The 18,045-nt window shown below is 40.6% G+C and overlaps 1 protein-coding gene across 1 annotated transcript; it reads left to right on the forward strand.

Annotated features, from left to right (window-relative positions):
- Nucleotides 1-9,571: 9,571 nt before the first annotated feature.
- On the forward strand, nucleotides 9,572-17,579 carry LOC111969461 (tryptophan 5-hydroxylase 1-like). Its single transcript, XM_023995624.2, has 11 exons — nucleotides 9,572-9,764; nucleotides 11,334-11,489; nucleotides 12,127-12,319; nucleotides 12,680-12,780; nucleotides 13,364-13,431; nucleotides 13,685-13,881; nucleotides 14,070-14,205; nucleotides 15,579-15,705; nucleotides 15,820-15,915; nucleotides 16,021-16,154; nucleotides 16,285-17,579. Exons 1-11 carry the CDS (start codon nucleotides 9,663-9,665, stop codon nucleotides 16,457-16,459), a joined length of 1,485 nt encoding a protein of 494 aa, XP_023851392.1. The 5' UTR covers nucleotides 9,572-9,662; the 3' UTR covers nucleotides 16,460-17,579.
- Nucleotides 17,580-18,045: the final 466 nt, after the last annotated feature.

Genomic DNA, 18,045 nt, shown 5'->3' on the forward strand with positions numbered 1-18,045 from the left:
TCCTCCTGGAATCAGAAGTTTTTTTTACTCAATTGAGGAACGTAGTCAGAGAAATGCTGATGAATGTCTTGCTCGAGCTGTGTGTTCAACTGTTTCACCTCTGATGCTCACAGGCAATGTGTATTGGAAGAGATTTCTGAATGTTCTTCACCCAGCATACACCCCTCCAACCAGACATGCCTTATCTACTCATTTGCTGGATGCAGAGTTCAACAGAGTTCAAGTGAAGGTCAAGCAAATCATAGGGAAAGCAGACTGTATTGCAATCATCTCTGATGGGTGGTGTCACGCTTCTCGTGGGCTGAAGGAAGAGGAGACCAAGGTGCAGCGTTTAAAGTGTTCATGATTTAATCCAAAAAAACAATCGAACAACGAAAGAACGAAAGCGAACAGTTCTGTCAGGCAAACAAAACAGCTAAACAGAAAATAACTACCCACAAAAACCATGTGGGAAAAAGCTACCTAAGTGTGGTTCTCAATCAGAGACAGCGATAGACAGCTGCCTCTGATTGAGAACCACACCCGGCCAAACACAAAGAAATGCAAAACATAGAAAATGAACATAGAATGCCCACCCAAATCACACCCTGACCAAACCAAAATAGAGACATAAAAAGCTCTCTACGGTCAGGGCGTGACAGGTGGTCGAATGTTCATGGGCAGGAATAATTAACTACATCATCTTCACCCCTCAACCAGTATTTTACAAGAGCACATACACAAGGGACAACAGACACACCGGTCTCTACATTGCAGATGAGCTGAAGGCAGTCATCAATGACCTTTGGACCACAGAAGGTATTTGCACTGGTGACAGACAATGCTGCGAACATGAAGGCTGCTTGGTCTAAAGTGGAGGAGTCCTACCCTCACATCACATCCATTGGCTGTGCTGCTCATGCATTGAATCTGCTCCTCAAGGACATCATGGCACTGAAAACAATGGATACACTCTACAAGAGAGCCAAGGAAATGGCTACGTATGCGAAGGGTCATCAAGTTAGAGCAGCAATCTACCTCCCCAAGCAAAGGGAGAAGAATAAAAGCACCACATTGAAGCTGCCCAGCAACACCCATTGGGGTGGTGTGGGCATCATGTTTGACAGTCTCCTGGAGGGGAAGGAGTCTCTCCAAGAAATGTCCATATCACAGTCTGCCAATATGGACAGCCCCATCAAGAGGATCCCCCTGGATGATGTATTTTGGGAGAGAGTGGTAAACAGCCTGAAACTCCTGAAACTTATAGCAGTAGCCATTGCACGGATTGAGGGAGACAATGCCATCCTGTCTGATGTTCAGGCTCTGCTTGCAGATGTAAGAGAAGAAATCCGTACTGCCCTTCCCACTTCACTGTTGCTCCAAGCAGAGGAAACTGCAGTTCTGAAATACATCAAAAAGCGTTAAGACTTCTGCCTGAAGCCCATACATGCCACAGCGTACATGTTGGACCCCAAGTATGCTGGCAAGAGCATCCTGTCGGGTGCAGAGATCAACAAGGCCTATGGTGTCATCATTACCTCGTCTCTCCACCTTGGCCTGGATGAGGGCAAGGTTCTTGGAAGTCTGGCGAAGTACACTTCCATGCAAGGGCTTTGGGATGGAGATGCAATATGGCAGCCAACATATCTCATCAGCCACCTGGTGGAAGCGACTTTGTGGATCTGAAGCTCTTTCCCCTGTTGCCTCCTTCAGCCTCCAAATCCCACCAACATCAGCCACCTCAGAGCACAACTGGTCCTTGTTTGGGAACACACACACCAAAGCACGCAACAGGCTGAACAATACAAGGTTTGAAAAATTGGTGGCTATCCGGGCAAATTTGAGGCTTTTTGAGCCTGACAACGAGCCATCCTAAACAAGGTTGGAAAGTGACTGTGAAGATGAGGCCACAGAGTCGGATTTTTATTTCTATTGGATGTATTTAATCATTTGCAATTATGTATACTTATGATAAGGTAAAAGGTTTATGTTTCTGTCTCCATATGATAAGGTTAATATATCCAATGCAAAAATATCTACATGTAAATGGTATTAATATTCATTTGCATATATTTCCGTTAATTCCCATATATTCCTGTTAATTCCCACGGAAAGTTTCCACCTCTGAATATTCCCCAAAATGTGCAACCCTAATCCCGACGCCACTTGGGTACACTGCAGCATCCACTGAGAGGCTCTTGCTGCCAAGGGAATGCCTGACAGCTTGAAAGACATTTTGGACACGACAATGAAAATGGTTAACACTACAGTGAAAATGGTCATTTCTGCTCTATGCAATGATATGGGCAGCGACCATGTAGCGTGTTTACTTGATAGCAGCCTACACAAATAGCTAGCTAGAACAAAGTGTTAATAAGATAAAAAAATATGGTGAGCTGGTTATCAAGGGGCAAAGTATTGACAAGTTGTTTTTAATTGAGAGATGAGCTTAAAGTTTTCTTTACTGACCATAATTTCCACTTGTCTGACTGCTTGCATGATGATGAGTTTCTCACACGACTGGCCTATCTGGGTGATGTTTTTTCTCGCCTGAATGAACTGAATCTAGGATTACAGGGACTCTCTGCAGCTATATTCAATGTGCGGGACAAAATTGAGGCTATGATTAAGAAGTTGGAGCTCCTCTGTTTGCATTAACAAGGACAACACACAGGTCTTTCCATCATTGTATGATTTTTTTGTGTGAAAAATAAACTCAAGCTTACAGACAATGTCAAATGTCATATTGCGAAGCACCTGAGTGAGTTGGGTGCGCAATTACGCAGGTACTTTCCCGAAACGGATGACACAAACCAATTGATTCGCTATCCCTTTCATGCCCTGCCTCCAGTCCACTTACCGATATCTGAACAAGAGAGCCTCATCGAAATTGCAACAAGCAGTTCTGTGAAAATGTAATTTAATCAGAAGCCACTACCAGATTTCTGGATTGGGCTGCGCTCAGAGTATCCTGCCTTGGCAAATCTCGCTGTTAAGACACTGATGCCCTTTGCAACCACGTACCTATGTGACTCACTAGTATGAAAACTAAATACAGGCACAGACTGTGTGTGGAAAATGATTTAAGACTGAGACTCTCTCCAATACAACCCAACATTGCAGAGTTATGTGCATCCTTTCAAGCACACCCTTCTCATTAACCTGTGGTGAGTTATTCACAATTTTCGATGAACAAATAAGGTTTTTATATGTAAAATGGTTAAATAAAGAACAAAATAATTTATTATTATTATATTATTATTTGTGCCCTGGTCCAATAAGAGCTCTTTGTCACTTCCCACGAGCTGGGTTGTGACAAAACTCACTCTCATTCTTATGTTTAATAAATGTATTGTATAGTGTGTGTGTGGTAGGCTTACAATGATGGCAAAAAACTACATTTGAGAGTGCGCTGACCCTGGTGCTAGAGGGGGTACGCAGCTGGAGGTTGAATGTTTGAAGGGGTACGAGATTATAAAAAGTTTGGGAACCACTGGTCTAGACAATATTTCCAACAGAGCTATGTACACTCCACTATGTATTTATCTGGACAATGAAGCTAAAACATTTAATTTGGCTCTACACTCCAGCATTTTGGATTTGAGATCAAATGTTTTATAAGGTATGAGGTGATAGTACAGAATGTCACATTTTATTTGGTGGTATTTTATATACATATCTGTTTACCCGTTTAGAAATGACAGCACTTTATGTCTCTAGTCCTCTATTTGAAGGTGTCAGAAGTAATTGGACAAATTGCCCTTTTAGTGTATTAAATGTAGTCAAAGGTTTAGTATTTGGTCTCATTTTCCTAGCACGCAATGACTACATCAAGCTTGTGTCTACAAACTTGTTGGATACATTTGCATTTTGTTTTGGTTGTGTTTCGGATTATTTTCTGCCCAATAGAAATTAATGATCAATAATGTAATAGGTCATTTTGGAGCCACTTTTATTGTAAATAAGAATATAATATGTTCTTGAACACTTCTACATTAATGTAGATGCTACCATGATTATGGATAATCATGAATGCATCGTGAATAATGATGAGTGAGAAAGTTACAGATGCACGAAAATCATGCCCCCAAAACATGATCGAATGTTTTGGCAGTGCGGAGGTGATTTCAGTGAAATCACTTTTTTTTAAATATTATTTGGTATGATATTTATCATTATGCACACTAAGCACACATCAAATTCCACAAAATCGACATTTTGCAATGGCAATCTCATCTCAGTTTTGAATCCCATTAAAAACCTGTGATTTGAATTGGAGGGCAGTCCATAGGCGCAGACAAAAGATATCAGGGATCTTGACGGATACTGTATGGAATAATGGTCTAAGATCCTTCCCAATGTCTCCAACATTTTATAAAAAGGCTCAGTGCCGTTGTTCTAGTAAGGTGAGATATTGAAAACAGGGGTGTCAATAATTTTGACCCCTACCTTTTTTGAGAAAAAAAAGATGACTTGTTAAACAAAATCCCTTTCTCTGAGCAATTGTATTAGTATAAATAGTATAAATATATATATCTATATATTTTTTTTTTTGTCAATAATTTCGGACCTTACTGTATGTATTAAAATACCCTAAAATAAAATATATAATTTTCTACTGTTGCCTCAAATATAATATTTGTTCTCAACTCCGAAATTCTGGAGTACAGAGCTCAATTAAAAGTTTTACCTTCACTGTCCAAATACATACGTATGGGAGTGTATGTTCCATTGCTGTTAATTCTCATTTCATTTCTTCCATGCGTTGTAACATAATAAGGAAATGCATTAAGACATTTGAAATGGTGAGAGAATTGGTGCATGGTTTTAATAACACACCTTAAACTAGAATTCAATTCTCATCTGTCATTATATACTGAGGCCAAATTAACTGAAAGGGTGCGAAGGATTGTAGAGGGGAGAACGTGGGGGTCAATGGGTAGCGATGAACAGGATCAGAGTCCAGTAATCCCCATGCAGCCCCTCCTAAAATGAGACTCTCTCTCAGCCCCTGGCTCGCTCTCATCATCCTCACCTCCTCAGACTGACCTCTCACATGGGCTAGGTTTTAGACAAGCTTGAGCTTTTCTGAAAATTGAAAGTCTGGTTAACAGAGGGTCATTAAAGATGGGGGGACCTATTGTACATCAAATGTGTCCCTTCAATAAAAAAAATCTGACAGATGAAAAGAGAGGTTTGAGCAACCAGTCAATAAACAGATCTTCGAATACATTTTTCAATGCTTGGCAAAGATTCAAACAGACAAATCTTTTAAACGTCTTCAGTGTGAAGGTCATGGTAGCCATGGAAGCGTCTCTAACATGGTTACTCACGACTCAGCCTGGTTGTTGCCGATGTGGAAGAAATGAGAAAGACACAGATTAAGTAAATCTCATGTTGTGCAATAATCCTGCTCTCCAATCTCAATGCATCTCAAAAGGCTCATCCCTTCAAGGTGCTAAACCGGGACATCACAGTTGTCTGAAATCTGTGTCTTCTCAATGTCAACTCATAATGTCACCATGCATTTATCACAAGGGTGTCTGTTGTCCACACAAAGACGTCAACGATTAAATCTGATTGCACCCTGACCCATCATTGCATTGTCAATAAAGGAGTCAAAATAGGCCCTTATTTCTTTGGGCTTTATATTTTGATAGACTTAAATGTTGAACCAAAATCAACTTGCAGTAATCTATCCAGTCCAGACAAAGGTCCATGCAATTGAAAGACAAAATGAAACCTGATGCAAACCAATACGAACGTAAATGAACTTGAATGAGGGGATAATGATGAATATGCTGTCTTGCATTATACCGGATACTGATCATTAGACGGTATGAAGATGGTCCAGGCTCCATGGCTACTTTAGAGAACATGAATACACACAAGGCTTCATAGTTATATTGGCTGGAGTGTAGAGGGACTGAGCTCCATAACTACATTAGACATCATAGTGATGGATTTGACTCTGAATTGTGAGTACGTACGTATATTTGAATGGGCCAGGTCTCATATTGAGTTTCCCACAGACAGGATGTGATGTTGTGAATGTGAATGTGGCTGCTGTTTCCTAAGGATAATTGACAGAAAAGTGTGCTCTGTACATTACAAAATATATGTAAAATATGTCAGGCTGCTAATAGTAAACCTATTGGCTGGCAAAATGTGAAATTGTAAATTGTTTTATTATATTTATTTGCTAATAAAAAAAAGTGCAAGTGAGTTTGTCTTGTGTGAGAACCTAATCAGCTTAACAGTATACTATAGTAGGCTTCACACATATTTCCTATAACTAGAATAACTTCTGGGATATGACTGGTTTCCTGGCCTCATTACTGCACTTTTCCCACCACAAACTGAAGAGAGGTCAAACCATATCCATCCCCTCAGACTATCTATACTAATAAGGCTACACATGAAACCATATCCGCATTTCTAGATAGACACCCAGCCTGATCCTCAGATCTCTGTATCCCCTCACTCACAGAGGTATTCCTAGATAGACACCTAGCCTGATCCTCAGATCTCTATATCCCCTCACTCACAGAGGTCCTAGAACTCTCATTTAACACACACACACACACACACCACACACACACACACACACACACACACACACACACACACACACACACACACACACACACACACACACACACACACACACACACACACACACACACACACACACAACACACACACACACACACACACACACACATACACCACACACAACACACACACACACACACACAATCCACCCAAATACTGTATACAGGCTACATTGCACAGAACACCTCACACAACAGATTTAACTATTTTCCACTAATCCGGCTAAAACTGTCTCTTTTCCAATTCAGTCAGAGGTAGAAGTGAATTGGGGCACTGAGTAGCCTCTTTGCACATGGTCTAATTAGATGGGTATTTGAGACGCACAAAGCAGTGCGTGGTCAGTCTTGTTTACCGGCAGTCATGGTTAGCCTACCTCAGTCTCTCAGTCTAGTGACCGAGGAGTGGAGGTGGAGACAAAGACCAATAAAGCAGGAGCGGTTCCGTGAGAATGTCTGAATAAAAGATTAGTCATGTGTTGCATTTATTTTCCTAAAGGAAACCATCATTATTTGCACTTTTAATGCAATTACTAACGGTGTGAGCTTGTAAACACAAGAATTGCTCATAACATCCACATCATTATTATAATAAGACCACTGTTCATTAACACATTTATGATGTTGTACCAAGCTCCCTTAGGAACATAACGCCCCCGCTCCCTCAGGTTCGTCATACAGTACCCTAACATGTGCGACTGGGTCCTGGAGTTTTTCAGGAAGTACAGTGCATTCGGAAAGTAATCAGACCCCTTGAATTTTCCCACATTTTGTTACATTACAGCCTCATTCTCATTCTGATTCAGTTGTTTTTTCCCTCATCAATCTACACACAATACCCCATAATGACAAACCAAACAGGTTTTTAGATTAATTTTTTTAAATTAAATATAAAAACGGAAATATCACGTTTACATACGTTTTCAGACCCTTTACTCAGTACTTTGTTGAAGCATCTTTGACAGCGATTACAGCCTCGAATCTTCTTGGGTATGATGCTACAAGCTTGGCACACCTGTATTTGGGGATTTTCTCCCATTCCTCTCTGCAGATCCTCTCAAGCTCTGTCAGGTTGGATGGGGAGTGTTGCTGCACAGCTATCTTCAGGTCTCTCCAGAGATGTTTGATCGGGTTCAAATCCGAGCTCTGGCTGGGCCACTCAAGGACATTGAGACTTGTCCGGAAGTGATTCCTGCGTTGTCTTGGCTGTGTGATTAGGGTCGTTGTCCTGTTGGAAGGTGAACCTTTGCCCCAGTCCGAGGACCTGAGTGCTCTGGAGCAGGTTTTCATCAAGGATCTCTCTGTACTTTGCTTCGTTCATCTTTGCCTTGATCTTGACTAGTCTCCCAGTCCCTGCCGCTGAAAAACATCCCCACAATATGATGCTGCCACCACCATGCTTCACCGTAGGGATGGTGCTACGGTAGGTTTCCTCCAGACGTGACGCTTGGCATTCAGGCCAAATAGTTCAATCTTGGTTTCATCAAACCAGAGAATATTGTTTCTCATGGTCTTGGCAAACTCCAAGCGGGCTGTCATGTGTCTTTTACTAAGGAGTGTTTTCTGTCTGGCCACTCTACCATAAAGGCATGATTGGTTGAGTGCTGCAGCGATGGTTATCTTTCTGGAAGGTTCTCCCATTTCCACAGAGGAACTCTAGAGCTCTGTCATAGTGACCATCGGGTTCTTGGTCACCTCCCTGTCCAAGGCTTTCTTGGTGGTTCCAAACTTCTTCATTTAAGAATGACGTAGGCCACTGTGTTCTTGGGGACCTTCAATGCTGCAGACATTTTTTGGTACCCTTCCCCATATCTGTGCCTTGACACAATCCTGTCTCTGAGTTCTACGGACAATTCCTTCAACCTCATGGCTTGGTTTTTTCTCTGACATGCACTATCAACTGTGGGACCTTATATAGACAAGTATGTGCCTTTCCAAATCATGTCCAATCAATTGAATTTACCACAGGTGGACTCCAATCAAGTTGTAGAAACATCTCAAGAATGATCAATGGAAACAGGATGCACCTGAGCTCAATTTCGAGTCTCATAGCAAAGGGTCTGAATAGTTATGTAAATACAGTATTTTTTAAATATTTTTTTTTATAAATGTGCAACAATTTCTAAAAACTTGTTTTCGCTTTGTTATTATGGGGTATTGTGTGTAGATTGCTAAGGATTTGTTTTTGTTTCATCCTTTTTAGAATAAGACTGTAAAGTAACAAAACGTGGAAAAGGTCAAGTGGTCTGAATACTTTCCGAAGGGATTGTATAGGCCTAGACTGCGATGGGAAGTGAGGCAGGAGTATCTGTCACCACTATTTAATATACTCTTAGTTACATTCATGTTTGGTCTTTTCTGTGGCCTTTACTCAGCAGGTGTCTTTCAAAACGTTATCTAACCACACTCAAAAGAGAACAAGAGGAAGACTACAATGACTAATTGTATACCAAACAAATGTGAAAATGTCAAGGTCTACAACAGGTCACGTTTTGTGTGTGCGTTATAGATAGATCTCTTATTTTGGAAGCTGCAAAACCGTCCAGAAGTAGGGGAACTGTCCATTACGCTGTCACGCTGAAATTGTTATAGGGATGAGTAGTTGGGATTGTGTTGTTAAACATTTAATTTATGTACAGTATGTGATATGACATCGATATAAAAAAAACCTAGACCTGAGATGTTTTGTTGTTGGTGTAGGCTGTATGATAGGCTTACATTGCCCAACAGTACCTCATTATTAAAGTCTACTGATTCCCTTCATGAAAGTGAATATTTTGTAATCATCAGTGTGTGACATTAATGTGAGATTAGTTGTATAACTATTACCATGTCACATTTAGGCATATAGTGGTGATATTTTCCGCGTCGTCCTGACTCGTGTTCTCCTCCCCCTCCCCTCCCCTCCCCTCCCCCCACCACATCCCCACCCCCTCCTTCCACTCAGTGTTCATAAATACTGAGGCGCATTGTGCTTTGAGTGAGAGACTCGTAGGTATATCATAGCAGTTACAGCAGTAGTGGACTGCTTTACTTATTCTCACTCAAACATTTAAATCAAAGGACTTTGACATGTATTCAAACAAGATTGACGGGCCGCGCAGAGGAAGGTCTTTCGACTCTATGAGTTCTTCATTGCATACTTGTTACGAAGAAAAGCAACTGAATAATGAGGTGAGTTATATTTATATTGTAAGTAAATAATAACTGGCTAAACTAAACTATTTTTTTTTTCATGGAACAATACAAATGAACAGTTACTTTACGTTGAATTGTGACTTGTATTTAGGTGTCATTAATAAGCTTTTGGCAAATGATTGAATAATCAAACTTGAAGCATTTTACTTTTGACTTCAATTATCTCAATTATCACACATAAAGGATTTACTTTCGTTGCGCCAATCTGTAATCTTACCCTAAACTTCATTAGTTCATTTATTTTCTGTTCCCATCAGAGTGTTCCCCTCCCCTCTGGTTAGGTTTAGCTAGCTCTCTTAGGTGTGCCATAAGCCACCTCAATCTGGAGACAAATGAGATGCGTAGCCTACGTAATACAATAAGGAGGTCATTGTAATATAAATAGAATAAAGTGAAATAAAGGAGCTCGCAGTCATAACTTTTCAGAATGCTTACGCCTCAGATCTTCGCAGACATCAGACTAGGTCAAATAAAGTTATTTGTCTGCGTTCACAACGAGCCACTGCATCTTGATTTAGGCATATCATTGACATATACACTAAAACCACGCACGTAATTGATAAACGTTTGCAAGTTTGTGTACAACATGTTGATTTTAATTGTATTTCCTGTCAGTAAATGTACATTTAATTTAGATTAATTAGCCTATTCCAAAAATGCTTCAAATATTCTGATGATCGACATAGACTGGCCCCAAAAGACATTTGGCATCAACTGAAATCAAACCGACAAAATCAACAATTTGAACACCTAAAGATGATAAAAGAATACGTCCAGGATATGTTACCTTGATGAATTTATTGCTGCGCTGAAAGTAGCCATCTATAATCCCGAGTTGGATTTGGATTGGAGAGCGCTATCATTCGTCACCAAATGCGATTACTGCAGCAGATCTCTTTACAATGAGACAGACACAACTCAGCATTGCCAAAATAAATTTTGCCTACCAGAAAGATATTCGACAGTTTAATGCTTCCAACCTATAGGCTAATTAAGTGTGTGGCAAATATTTAGACCTAACAATATTAGTCTAATTGATGATCTTGGTTAGTTTGTCCCTATACTTTATTTGCCGTCACAGTTTTAAAGTTGCGTCTGCGCGCAGCCAAGTGTTGTCGCTGTCCAGTGCTGAAATCTCGAAGTAGCCTGATTAGGCGGAGTATTCAGTTTGCGTTCAGCTGCAGTGAATACTATGATTGTTTACTCTTAATTTACACTTTGGGGGCTTTGGTTGTGTAAATACATTGTTTGATTTAGTTGCCCTTTCTTTGTGAGACTAGCAAACTCTTGTTCAAATACGGCTATTACGCACAGGATATTGAACAAATCCGTATGACTATCAGTCCATCTAAAACGCAGCTTGTCCTTTCAAACAAATTGTCGTTGGAGGTGATGTGCTTTTCCAAAACAATTAACTTCCTGTTCAGCCTTGATAAATGATGTATCATAGCCCAAAACACTGCTAAATCCTTACTTTCCACTAAAAGGCCTAGCCAGCTCCGAGGTTTGATTTTCATAAATATTTTCCCTCTCTATTCCCAACAGATGAAAAAATGTACATTCAGCAAGATCGACGAGAACAAGGACAACAAGAGTTCATCTTGGGAGAATGGTCGGTCTTTAGAAAAGGGTCGCACAGCCATCGCCTTCTCCCTCAAGAATGAAGTTGGCGGGCTAGTTAAGGCACTAAAACTTTTTCAAGTAAGGTTGAATATTTTAAAGTAGGCTATCACATACCAAACGGGTGATGGTAGATACCAGTGTTGGGAAGTAGGGAACTACATGTAGTTCCACTAGTAATTTAACTGCATTTTGCAGTAGTTTGGTGGTAGTTGACCGCAATTCAAATCTTGGTAGTGTTTTCAGTACTTTTTGGTGCATGTAGCGGTGTAGCTAAGTACTGGAACTACAGACTACTTTTTTTGTTGCAAAAAATTAAATATGGGTGAAGTAGGAAATCATTTCCTTAATTTTTCAGCATTGGACTTGCCTAATTCTCACTTGAAACATAGTTTTTGTGTTTAATAGGCCAAATTACACATTCTGATAACATCTGACTCCAAAGTGATCTGTTCATGCAACTTGTAGTCTATGACATTTCAAATGTTGATATGATCATTTATCAAGAAGTAGTTTGGATGTAGTAACTTTAGTTAATTAAACTATATTTTCCTTAAGGGTAGTTTTAGTGTAGCTTAACTTCCTCCAGTGTGAAGTAATTTGTAGCTTTGTAAACAATTTTTTCAGAGTAACTTCCCCAACACTGGTAGAGACATTATCATGTACATCAACATAAATTACATAACTTTAAATGTCTTGTAATTATAATCATCACCAGGAGAACCACGTCAACCTTGTTCACATCGAGTCCCGAAAATCGAGGCGGCGTGGCTCAGAGTTTGAGATCTTTGTTGACTGTGACAGCAGCCACGAGCAACTCAAGGAGCTCACTGAGCTGCTACATAAGCACGCTGCCAACGTAGTTGATATGGACCATGACCAACCTGACAATTCCAGCCTGCCTGAAGAAGGTAGGCCTAGCTGCTGCTTTTGAAATTATTTCAGAGTCCCTAAAGTCTAGCCGGGTAGGCCTATTACCTATTACCAGACTAATTACCGCTTCGTGTAGCGAAAGAGAGACTTTCGGATTGTTGTACGAGGTTACTAAAGGGTCAGTGCTATCCGGAATCCTTGGGACGTCCCTACCCCAAACCCTAACCTTAACCCCTACCCCTACCCTTACCCGAACCATAACCATATCCCTTACCTCAACCATTTTAGATATAAACTTCAGTGGGATAAGGATGTCCCAAGGATCCTGGATAGCCCTGGATATTACTAAAATCTAGTGTAGAGACCATCCCAGATCATCCCATGTTTTTTTGTTTCAGACACTGAAGATATTCCCTGGTTCCCAAAGACAATCTCGGACCTGGACATGTGTGCTAACCGTGTCTTGATGTATGGCTTAGACCTGGATGCTGATCACCCAGTAGGCATAGCGTCTAATATGCTCTGGTTAATTATGTTCCATTCTAGTTGCAAGCCTGTCTGACCATAGATATCCTATAATTATTTTTTAAATATATTTTTTAATGAGTGTGGCAGTCACGCTCCTTTTGTAATTGTTGAGCTTTTATTGAAGAGAAAGAACACTGTTGGAAAGACAGGGAAGACAGAGAAGACAGGGAACATAGGGAAGATAGGGGGAGTCAAAGGGCAGTGGGCCTGATTTGAATCCATGCTGACTCTGGTATACATGTGTGCCAGGGTCAGCGGCTTAGACCACCGTAGGCCACGAGATATCCTATAATTCATAATATAGGATCTCTATGTCTAAGACTCTCACTGACCTACTGAAACAGGAGGCAAACTTGTGATAATGGTACAACTATCAAAGCCAGTTAGAACTACACTGATTGTATTAGAGTGGCAGATGGAGGATTAGACTAATACTTATATTGTGATAAGCGGAACACTTACGGAATAGCCACTCAGTAAGTCAGGGCATGGGTTGCTGTCACATGTGCATGAGTTGCTGTCACACATCAATTACTTATCTTTTCTGTCTGCAGGGCTTCAAGGACAACGTCTATCGCAAAAGAAGGAAACACTTTGCTGATCTTGCCATGAGCTACAAACAGTAGGTCATATTATCATGCTATGTGAGATCTGATTTGGAAAGCTATGACACTATGTGTATTTAATACTTCAATGTCCTAATGCACACAGGTATAGTTAGACATTTCCACTATATTTAAGAAAAAGGTAACCTTTATTTAACTAGGCAAATCAGTTAAGAACAAATTCTTATTTACAATGATGGCCTACAGCATCATTGTAGCGCTACTCTCTTTCATTATCTTTCTTTCTCTCTCTTTCTCCCTCTCTTTTAGTGGGGAGCCAATTCCGCATATCGAGTTCACAGAGGAGGAGGTGAAGACCTGGGGTGTGGTCTATCGGGAGCTCAATAAGCTGTATCCAACCCATGCTTGCCGGGAGTACCTGAAGAACCTGCCACTGCTTTCCAAGCACTGTGACTGCAGGGAGGACAACATCCCCCAGCTGGAAGATGTGTCACACTTCCTCAGAGGTGAGACAGGCAGAGTCTGCCGCTGTACATGACACCACACAGTCTCATTCAGTCTGATGCTCAGGTTTATCAGCATAATGAAGGCTATTGTAAAATGAAGAGTGTGGATTAAGGGGTATCAAATTAGATGTTGCTGAATGTGTCGTGGCCTTTTACATGAGTAAAAATATATGTGTGTGTTTCATCAGAACGCACAGGCTTTATCATTCGACCCGTGGCAGGTTACCTCTCCCCACGAGACTTTCTGGCAGGTTTGGCTTTCCGGGTTTTCCACTGCACTCAGTATGTTCGCCACAGCTCTGATCCTCTCTACACACCTGAGCCGTAAGTACCCCTTGACACATGTTACATTAATAAGGAGAAGTTGGTCTTGGCAAATGTTAATTTACTTTCATTGTTGAACACATCCATCTGATGTTGAGTATATTAGTGTAATGTTCATAGTCACATAAACATAGCAGTATATAACCATACCAAAAATCATCATAAAGGAACATAGAGTATCATTCCATATAAAGAGCCTGTATTTGATTGAACAAGCCCGGTCTGTCACATCCCTAAGCAAACTTAACTCTTCCGGCTGATTGCAACTCAAAAGGATATTTTCCAAAGCTACATAATAATACATTCAAATCAAATCCCATTTTATTGGTCACATACACATGGTTAGCAGATGTTATTGTGAGTGTAGTGAAATGCTTGTGCTGCTAGTTCTGACAGTCCAGCAATATCTAACAAGTAATATCTAACAATTCCACATCAAATACCTAATGGAATGGAATACGGAATGGAATGGAACAAGAATATATAAATATAAATATATGGATGAGCAATGACAGAGCGGCATAGGCTAAGATGGAATAGATAGTATAGAATACAGCATATACATATGAGATGAGTAATGCAAGATATGTAAAAATTATTAAAGTGATATTATTAAAGTGACTAGTGTTCCATTTATTAGAGCGGCCACTGATTTCAAATCTGTATGTAGGCAGCAGCCTCTCTGTGCTAGTGATGGCTGTTTAACAGTGTGATGGCCTTGAGATAGAAGCTGTTTTTTTAGTCTCTTGGTCCCAGCATTGATGCACCTGTACTGATCTCGCCTTCTGGATGGTAGAGGGGTGAACAGGCAGTGGCTCGGGTGGTTGTTGTCCTTGATGATCTTTTTGGCCTTCCTGTGACATTGGGTGCTGTAGGTGTCCTGGAGGGCAGGCAGGTAGTTTGCCCCCGGTGATGTTTGTTCAGACCGCACTACCCTCTGGAGAGCCCTGCAGTTGTGGGCGGTGCAGTTGCCGTGCCAGGTGGTGATACAGCCCGACAGGATGCTCTCAATTGTGCATCTGTAAAAGTTTGTGAGGTTTTTAGGTGACAAGACAAATTTCTTCAGCCTCCTGAGGTTGAAGAGGCACTGTTTTGCCTTCTTCACCACACTGTCTGCGTGAGTAGACCATTTCAGTTTGTCAGTGATGTGTATGCCGAGGAACTTAAAACTTTCCACCTTCTCCACTACTGTCCCGTCGATGTGGATAGGGGGGTGCTCCCTCTGCTGTTTCCTGAAGTCCACGATTCATTGATTGTTTCAAAAATCAAATGGAAGAACACTTGGTTACACTGTCACAAAGTTGCACATGTCTGCCCACAAGTTTAACAATCCACATACTGTATGTATGTGTGTGTTTATGTGTGAATTACAGAGACACATGTCATGAGCTTTTGGGTCATGTCCCTCTGCTGGCGGAGCCTAGTTTTGCCCAGTTCTCCCAGGAGATAGGTCTGGCTTCTCTGGGGGCCTCAGATGAGTCTGTCCAGACGCTGGCCACCGTAAGTGCTGTTTCCATGATACCAATATCCAAACACTGTGTTTGAATTTAACTATTTTTTTTGTCTAACTGATATATTTAAACGTTGTTGGCTTTTTGTGTTTTTGTTTTACAGTGTTACTTTTTCACAGTAGAGTTTGGCCTGTGTAAACAGGAGGGAAAGATGAGAGCCTACGGCGCAGGACTTCTCTCCTCTATCAGTGAGCTGAAGGTAAAAGCATTTAATATTCATATTCATATTCAAACACCATTTAAAGCGTAAAAACACCATCTGATGCAAAGGAAGAATCCTAAGATACTTTCCCCCCTCATACAGCATGCACTCTCTGGCAATGCAAAGATCATGCCCTTTGACCCCAAAGTCACCTGCAAGCAGGAGTGCATTATCACTACATTCCAAGATGTCTACTTTGTGTCAGAGAGTTTTGAAGAGGCCAAAGTCAAGATGAGGTAGGTCATGACGTTGTTTCTTGGCTGTTTTGTGGGCAGATAAACTGTTAGTGGGCTAATAAACTATTCTTTCACCTTTCCAAACCTGGGCTGTGTTATGTTTTGTCATCATCTGTTCTTATGCACACAGAGAGTTTGCCAAGACCATCAAGCGTCCGTTTACAGTGAGGTACAACCCCTACACCCACAGTGTGGACGTGCTGAAGGACACATCCAGTATCAACAGCATGGTGGAGGATCTGAGACATGAACTGGACATCGTGGGCGACGCCCTACAGCGCCTTAACAAACACTACGCTGTCTGACCTGCCTGCCTGGCCCTCATACTTGACAAGGGTTGCAAAATTCTGGTAACTTTCCCAACATTTACAGGTAGTCCAGAAATCCCGGTTGGAGGATTCACAGAATCAGGAGGAAATAAGCAAGATATCTGATATCCTCCAAACAGGATTTTTGGAAAACATGGGAATTTTTGGAAATGTTACAACCATATATACCTGACACAGCCCTGTACTGCTGTCTGTATTTGTCTAGTTGTCTACTAGTTGTCTACCACCTGATCCTTACCAAGCAGCTCACTGCTTTAATCCTACTCACTGATATCCCCAAACAGCCTTTTACCTACAAAATAAATGATAACTCTTAAAATTCAAACTTTATATTCTCTTCATTAAATTATTAACCAGTAGTTTACTTTGAAATTCAATACATTTTTGAGTTTGTCATTTGAATAATGATATTGACTAAGGATGATTAGAATGTGACCGAAACTGACCTTTCCTTGGCTCTTGCTTATAATTACTAATATTCTCTTGTTTTTTATATACTGTATTTCTTATCTATTGAAAGTTCTATGTTAATGCAACAGGAGTCTTATAGATATTGTATTGTACTCTATTGGCATACACCGTTTCAATAAATGTGTGAATGTGCTAGTGTGGATGTAAAGTTACATGCTTGTGTGTATAGTAAGTGACAGTCTATACATGTATTATCACATTGCACAAAGCATAGAGATGTGGTTGTATTATATGATTGTGTGTGTGTGTGTGTGTGTGTGCTGTCTCTTATACACATCTAGATGTGTATAAGAGACAGGTGTGTGTGTGTGTGTGTGTGTGTGTGTGTGTGTGTACCTACCTTATCGGCCTTCTGCTGCTGCTGCTGTTGACCTCCAGTGGTCTATTTTGCATAATATGTTCAAGGAAGGAATTTATGTGCATGTATTAGTGTTTGGATGATGATATGAATGTACTTCTGATAACTCTTAAAATTGAAAAATCTATAATTTGTGTAAATAGATCCCTGGTAAACCAATCCTTCCATTGGGAAGTGTGTGTCTGTATTCTGGGTGTCTAGTTATAGTGAAATATTTACAGTAGTTGCTTTGTTCTGTTTTTCTTCTCATTAAATGTACTCCATGTTCACACACTGTGTTATACTATGTGCTAAAATTATAATGATTGCTAATAATTACTAACCATCATAATTCAAATTTCCTTAGCGAACACTTAAAAAGATAGCCACATCCAGCTAGCCACATCCAGCTAGCCACATCCAGTTAGCCACATTCAGGAGGATATATGTAAAAGAAACATGTAAAGGAGGATGTTTCATCAGCTGAACAAAAATATCCCAGAAATGTTCCACACACACAAAGCTTATTTCTCTCAAATTTTGTGCACAAATTTGTTTACATCCCTTTAAGTGAGCATTTTTCCTTTGCCAAGATAATCCATCTACCTGACTGGTGTGGCATATCAAGAAGTTGATTAAACAGCATGGTCATTAACAGGTGCACCTTGTGCTGGGGACAATAAAAGGCCACTCTAAAATGTCCCATTTTGTCACACAACACAATGCCACAGATGTCTCAAGTTTTGAGGGAGTG

Source organism: Salvelinus sp. IW2-2015, linkage group LG10 (assembly GCF_002910315.2).
Source record: "Salvelinus sp. IW2-2015 linkage group LG10, ASM291031v2, whole genome shotgun sequence".
NCBI lineage: Eukaryota > Metazoa > Chordata > Actinopteri > Salmoniformes > Salmonidae > Salvelinus > Salvelinus sp. IW2-2015.